We start from the raw sequence: 7,221 nt of genomic DNA, 5'->3' as shown, positions 1-7,221 counted from the left end.
CTGCTCATTTAAAGGTTTTTCACAGAAATTCCTTTCTATAGTTATGTAGCTAAACGTTCATTACAGATTATCTCAATCAAGATTATTTTGAAAGCCACAAAGAAGTATGTATTGCATACTGGTATGACTGAAAAAAGTACAGGTTTTTAAATGTCAATATTATTTTTTAAAGTGCTTTATTTCCTTTGAGTTTTTAAATTGTCTTTATATTTTTACATGAGAAAGAATAAAGGAATATTGGTTTATATGAAACTGAGATTTTAAAAGCATCCATATTTACATAATTTTGGATTGGACTACCACGAAAAGCATTTGCAGTATTTTTTTATTTTTTTTAAAACACAGCAACCCAAAAGCAAAGTGTCAAGGGGTGTGTGTGTGGCTTTTCAGAGGCTTTCAGCACTATCCCTTGAGATCCCAAGTGTAAACCATTTTATCTCTGAAAAAGGCGTTTTACAGAGACTCCAGTAATCTGAGTTGATTACAGCCATACTTTAAAACAGACACTGTGCCTGTGGGTGGGTGAGCCACCTTTTGACCTCTCCGGGAAACAAGAGTATTTATTTAGACCAGTTCAACTTTAGCGTTGGGATAAACAGCTACCACGTCATATCCTTCTGGAGGCTTAACCCTTTCCTTGGCATGCGTTTCACAATACAGCTGTTCTTCAATGAAGAAGTAGCCCCTCTGCTTCAGGTTGAGGCCACAGTCATCACACATGAAACACTCTGGGTGGTACAGCTTGTCCCGGGCTTTTACTATTGTGCCTCTGTCAAGGAGCAAGGAAGCAAAGGAAGAAAAAAAAGGGGAGGGGGGAAAGAAATTCACCGCTATTAATATTTATTTCTGGTCATACTTAGTGGCTTGCATTTTGTGCCATCTGTGCTATATAACTTGCCACCTTCCTCCTCATACACATACCTTCTCTTTCCCTCTTGCATCATATCATCCGCCTTAAAGTGTCTGAGACATGTAATAATAATTTTTTTAAAAAACCACACCTTTATTTACCCTTGCAACTGTATTGCACTGGTGCACCCCTCTTTCCTTGTGCAAGAGACCATGCACAGTCTGTGGGGTTTTGCTCCACACATGCAGTGTTGGATGGCCAAGAACTAAATGGTGTGCATCAAGCACACTCCTCAGTGTTTAAATGAACAGTGAAATTCTGTATAAGTACAGAGCTTATTTGTGTTGTTCAACACCAGAGTTCTTAGATCAATGCAACAGCATTTATGCAGTACAAAAGGCATCTTCTCCAATATTCTTCCCTGTATATAAAACTTCCTCATAACATAGATTGCTTATGAGCAATGCAGATGGTGTGTCCATTGTTTAACTTTAGCAAAACTATATTAAACATTAAGGCTCTTGAGGGGATTCATGTACTTACACAATTCCATTGCCACATCTGGTGCACTCTGGCAGCATCTGTAAGCCAGATATGGCTCCACCCAGCTTAGATACTGGAGATTTAACATGTCTTGGACTAGCCAATCTATCATGTTTTTCACCTGCCAAGAATTTAAGACATATTTTGGAGTTACATTAAAGCAAGAGGAATGTATCTATCTCAAGAAGTAGTTTGTTCTTACTCAACAGGTAAATGACACAGTGACATATCATGGGATAAGTGTGTCTGGTAAAGTCCCTCATCTCTGGAGTGAAGATAGTGTACTAGGGTTGAGTCCAGATCACTTGGAAGTACAAACACTGACTTGGAAGTAAATCCCTTAGAACTGATTTCTCTTGGAACTCAATGGGATTGACTTCTGTGCCATCATGATTAGGCTAAGCTGTGTGATAGTAGAAGTGTTAGCTAAGCAAGATAACAGCAATAATTCCTTGGAGGAAAATGGAAGTGTGAATATGAGAATCTGAGTACCTGGGCAGCTCTGTGAGAAAATAATTAAACCAGAATGAACCTTCTTGGAAAATTTAATGGAAAGGATTCCAAGAAGAAAAAGTGGTAAGTAAGTGAAACACAGATGAAACTATGGAAGAACAGAAGAAGTTGCTTAGTTAAGAAAGAATGTGTATAAATGCTAAAGTGCATTTTTACTACTCATGAGATGTATTTATTTTAGAGTATGTCTTGAGTCAGGAAGTCCATTATGAGTCTGTTACAGAAGCTAGAGACTGGCTCTTATTTTCTTCATGTTAGATTTTGTTTCATGCATCCCAGAATTGACCAGAATGGTAAGCAATGTATTTTTATGTATCAAGGGGATATGTAAACTGGTAAGACATTGATGCATCCTGTGTTATTTGTGCATATGTTCACATGTGCTCATGTCTGAAGATGGCCATTCATTGTTCCCTAGAAAGTACACAGCTCTTTTTGACATATCTGAAACACTCCTGATTCCCAAGTAGCTATCTTTTCAGCCACATATTCAAATGACTGTACCCATTTCTTCTTTAAAAAGTAATGCAAAATGGTACTGCTGTTTTTAAAAAGGAATTATACAATCTTGGTAGGGCCCTGTTCCCCCTCTGCACCTTTTATTTACATAGTGACCTCTTGATTTTAACATAAAGTTACATGATTACATGACTTGGAAAGCTCTTTGACTTGGGTCGACCCATGAGAGTTAAAAACTGAGTCTGGAAACTGACTCTGGAAGGATGTCAATACTGTTGTGGTTGCCAGCAATGGCCAGTGAGGTCATTAGCAAGCCACAAATGCTGCTTCTATCATTTTTTTGGGGAGGGGGGGGATAAATTCCCTAGTGTTTCTTTTTGAAAGATTTTAGATTTTTCTTCAAACCTGGAGCTTTCCTTGGGTTTATAGAAAAATCTGTCTTATCTGTCCAAAGCTCCAGTATTTGGATTTAAGGATCCCTAGATCAGGCCATGCTGAGAATTTGATGTATTGATTAATATTTTCCTGTGACTTCTCAGGAAATGTTTTAAGCAGAGTCCTTCGTTTCAGTTCTTTTTGTTTCATTTACATTTATTTATTGGAGGACCCATAAGGAACAAATCAAAATATATTTGTGGGCAGGCTCACTAGCTTGTATGGTGCATCAATCAATAAGCAAATATGCTCCAAGATAAACTTTTCTTTTTGGGCAGAAATGTGTGGGGAAATGGTATCTCTTTAATGAGGGACTTATTTTCTTCTCTGTTAGCAAAACTGGAAGTGAATCTCTGCTCAGGGACACCTCCTGATGTAAGATGTAGACTTCACCACCTGTTCTTATATGTCTAGAAAAGCAGCTAATACAGAGTCTTATCCTTCAGAATACAAAACTAGACTCAGAAAAGCAAGTCTGTGAAACTTGAGTAAAAGTGTTGCTCTAAGCTGAGTTACACCTTTCTAAGTCCACTGAAGTCAATAGCTTTGATTCGGTAAAAATTTCTTGACTAATAAAATTTAGGTTTAAAAAAAAAAAAAAAAGCAGAAGACTATTACTTTTGATACATTTATTGCAAATTTGCCCAGAATCTCAAATAAGGGACAAAGGCTTCAAAGAGGTAGACAAACTACTCCATTTAGGCAAATGTCATGTGGGATATTAATCCATCATGATGAGTGCTTTCTTTCCTGTTTCTGTATTCATGCCCCCCTCCCAATTATGTCTCTCATCTAGCAAGCTACAAAACATTGTAAAAAAGACTGAACAATCCAGAATTTTTTTGCCTTGATTTATGTTTTGAGGGCTCATTTTTCATGACTGAGGGGCACCTACTGAGGTAACTGTTATACTTCACAACAAATCCTATTGGGGTCCCTGCAGGAGACATTTCTTATTAGAGTCACAGTGTGTGGGTGATGATTAAAAAACCAGAGCTAGTCAAATAAAATATATATTCTGTAGACTTCTGTTTGTAGTGCAATTCCATCTTAAAAATGAAGAGATTCCAGCTTTTGAGAGAACCCACATTTCATGGGTTTGTTTCTATGCTAGTATGAAAAGAAAGATATGATAGAGGTGGAAACAGAATTTCATTTAAGAGAAAAAATGAAATCGAAACCAGGCTGCCTGAGGTGGCATGCAAGCAAAATGCTAATGCCATCTTTTATAACCAAAACAAAACAAAAAAATGTCAAAGAGCACGCTGTGTGTGCAGAGGGGTGCCCAGTTCATACATAGGCCATGATGTTGGTGGCCCAGATTGACCAGGTTAGTCATTTCTGCTGGCCAGTCATCTATAGGCTTCCCAACCCTCCCGCCCTGGCGGGGGACCCCAGGTTTACAGCCTCTTCCCCCACTCTCCAAAAAAACGGAAGCGGGGGGGAGGGGGGAACGGCGCCAAGGAGCATGGCGAGCCACCCCATCTCGGAGGAGCAGCTAAGGTGAACCGGAGAAGAGGCGGCAGCAGCGCAGTGGCATCGCCTGCTCCGCCTCTGAGGTAAAATCAGAGAAGGGGAGGGTGCAGGCAGGCCAGGAGCGTGGCGAGCCGCGAATCTGGGTCGTTCTAGGACCCGGACTTGTGGCTCACCACACTCCTGGCCTGCCTCCACCCTCCCCTTCTCTGATTTCACCTCAGAGGCGGAGCAGGCGATGCCGCTGCGCTGCCGCCTCTTCTCCGCTTCACCGTAGCTGCTCCTCCGAGATGGGGTCAGCCTGAGCCCATCTCGGAGGAGCAGTTACGGTGAAGCGGAGAAGAGGCGGCAGCTGCGCAGTGGTGTCGCCCACTCCGCCTCTGAGGTGAAATCAGAGAAGAGGAGGGTGGAGGGAAGGAAGACATTTAAAAAGATGTGCCGTCCCTTGAAATGCGATGGCCAAAACTCCCGTTGGGGTTCAGTGATGCTTGTCACACCCTTGCTCCTAGCTCCACCCCAGTGTCTCCTGGCTCCACCCCCAAAGTCCCCAGAGATTTCTTGAATTGGACTTGGCAACCCTAGTCATCTAGCAACTCCCCTGCCTCTTTCCCTGCCTTGTAATACCTAGCAATTAGGCCTCTGATTTCTCACTTCTCCCTTGTCACTGTTCAATGGGGTGGCCTTTAACTTCCTACTGAACCACCTCACCATACTCCTCAGTGTATTTTAATGTTAAATGTAACTGAATTGTATTATATTTTGAGCTTGAGTTGCTTTGATTTTTAAGATTTTATCTTTTCAAGTCAAACAAAATGTTTTAGAATACTGCATTTCTTACCATTCTCTCCAGCTTCCAACATGCCCTGCAGGTAGCGAAAGGATCCTGACTGCTTTGGCTCTGAAACTGGCTTTTCATAATCCTGAAGCATTTTGTATACATCGGAGTCCATGTCGATTCCATTTCTGTTTCTTGGTAGGGACCTCAAAGGGTCAGTACTATTTAAAGACAAGCAGAAGGTCAACCAACAGCTGCACACTAGAAATGAACAAAGTCTGGAGTTGATCAGAGAAGGATGAAGTGTTGTGAACCCCTATCCCAAGATCCTCTAGTACTTCCATTTTTTACAAAACAAGAGTGAGTTTCATAAACACAGTTTTTCAGTTCAAAAAGTTTATATATATTATTAACCACACTAAAATGAATTGTGTTCCCTTTTTTCCTCAATGGACTCTTTTTTTTGTTTTGCCAGAAGACAACTAGATGAGTAGCAATAATTATACAAAGTACAAAAGACAAACTGGTACAGTTCTCATTCTCCTCATTACTGTGAAACAGGGCTTAAAACTGACCAGTGAGCCCATGTGTTCTACAGGGGCAGCTGCTACAATCCATTGTGGATTCCTATGTCACACATGGATCATATTTTTTTTTAAAAATGCATTAAATTAAATTACAGAAATTTGGACATCATTCAACCATTGAAAAATATCTGGCACTTTAGGGCATTGTTTGTTGTTGCCAAATATGATCTCAAGGGTATGTTTTTATCTCAAATACTTCCTTATAACCAAATTCCCTTCTGGGTTGTTTCACATTTTCTGAAAGATCCATTATATTATATTTAAGAAAATAATTCATGGTTTAAACAATAGTAGGTACAAATGGTGACCATATGTAGCCCACAGTGCAATCCTAAACAGAATTACATCCATCTAACTCCACTGAAGTCAGTGGCCTAAGAGGGGTGCATTTAAGACCACACCCCTAAGCAGTAGGGTTATTCATACTGGGCTGGGAAAGTTCTAGAGATTTGGAGGTGAAACCTGCAGAGGGTGGAGTTTGGGGAAGGGAAGGACCTCAATGGAGTATAATGCTATAGTGTCTATCCTCCAAAGCAGCCATTTTCTCCAGGAGAACTGATTTCTGTAACAGAAAGTTCAGTTGTAATTCAGGGAGATCTCCATGTTCTGCTGAGCTTTACTAAGCATCTGACATATAAATTTTCATTGCATCTGACCCTTGCAATTAATTCCTATCTTTTCTACTTTTTTCTTGCTGAAAAGCAATTGTCTGAAGGATAAGATATATTATCATTGCAGATTGTGATCATATTTCCCAATAAGTAATTTTTTAAAAAGCAGCTAAAGGGTAGAGGGGTAGAGAAGGTGGCATGGTATAGCCTGATCTCATCAGATCTCAGAAGCAAAGCAGCCTCGGTACTTGGAAGGGAAACCACCAAGGAAGCCTCTGCAGAGAAAGCCAATGACAAACCAACTCTGCTTAATCACTTGCCCTTGAAAGCCCATTGCTGTGGTAACCATAAGTAGGCTGTGACTTGACAGCACCTAATAGACGCACACAAATATGAGGGTAAAAAGACAACTCATATCAGTATTGCAGAACTGAGGAAGGGGGGACTAACTCTATCCCTAGTCAAAACTGCCTCCCAGCTACTTTGAGTCCTGGTACAGGAAGGAAAGACAGATATGATATGGCTACTTGTATTCTTCTGTCTACCACAAATTTAAAGTCCTAGGCAAAGAGGACAGAATTTGATTGGGACAAACAATTTAAACTCTCTTTCTACTTTGCCACTGCCTCAATCCAAGCTGAAGCCATCTAAGGCTGCCTTTTGAGGCTAACAGGAATCAGAACCCAGATTCCTACTGCCATATATAGTTTTGCCTTAATGATACTGTTTCTGACTTAATTTTTGCAGGGTTACTTCACAGCCACTATTAACACTGCCAGAGCCTTCATGCCCCACTCCCAGTTCTAGCTGCTTCCACAGAAACTTGTGAACAAGTTTCTTGAACTCAATAGATTATAGCAATGCAATTACAAAGTCTGAGTCCAATGACACCTTTAAAACCAAGAACAGTGTATTCAAGGTATGAGCTTTTGTGTGCACGCACACTTCCTCAGATACACTGAAATGTAATTGCAA

The 7,221-nt window shown here is 40.5% G+C and overlaps 1 protein-coding gene across 1 annotated transcript in view; it reads right to left on the bottom strand.

The window, feature by feature from the left end:
* Positions 1 to 481: 481 nt before the first annotated feature.
* PDLIM4 (PDZ and LIM domain 4) overlaps positions 482 to 7,221 on the bottom strand; it is a 136,745-nt gene continuing 130,005 nt past the window's right edge. Inside the window, exons 5-7 of the mRNA XM_060240498.1 lie at positions 5,112 to 5,269; positions 1,394 to 1,514; positions 482 to 769 (exon numbers count right to left, since the gene is read on the bottom strand). Of these exons, the coding sequence (XP_060096481.1) occupies positions 565 to 769; positions 1,394 to 1,514; positions 5,112 to 5,269 (484 nt within the window). The 3' untranslated portion in view covers positions 482 to 564. The remainder of the gene's footprint in view (positions 770 to 1,393; positions 1,515 to 5,111; positions 5,270 to 7,221) is intronic.

Source organism: Heteronotia binoei, chromosome 5 (genome assembly GCF_032191835.1).
Source record: "Heteronotia binoei isolate CCM8104 ecotype False Entrance Well chromosome 5, APGP_CSIRO_Hbin_v1, whole genome shotgun sequence".
NCBI classification, from domain to species: Eukaryota; Metazoa; Chordata; class Lepidosauria; order Squamata; family Gekkonidae; genus Heteronotia; species Heteronotia binoei.
The sequence above is the reverse complement of the archived record's forward strand: the minus strand, read 5'-3'. Positions and strand labels throughout refer to the sequence as shown.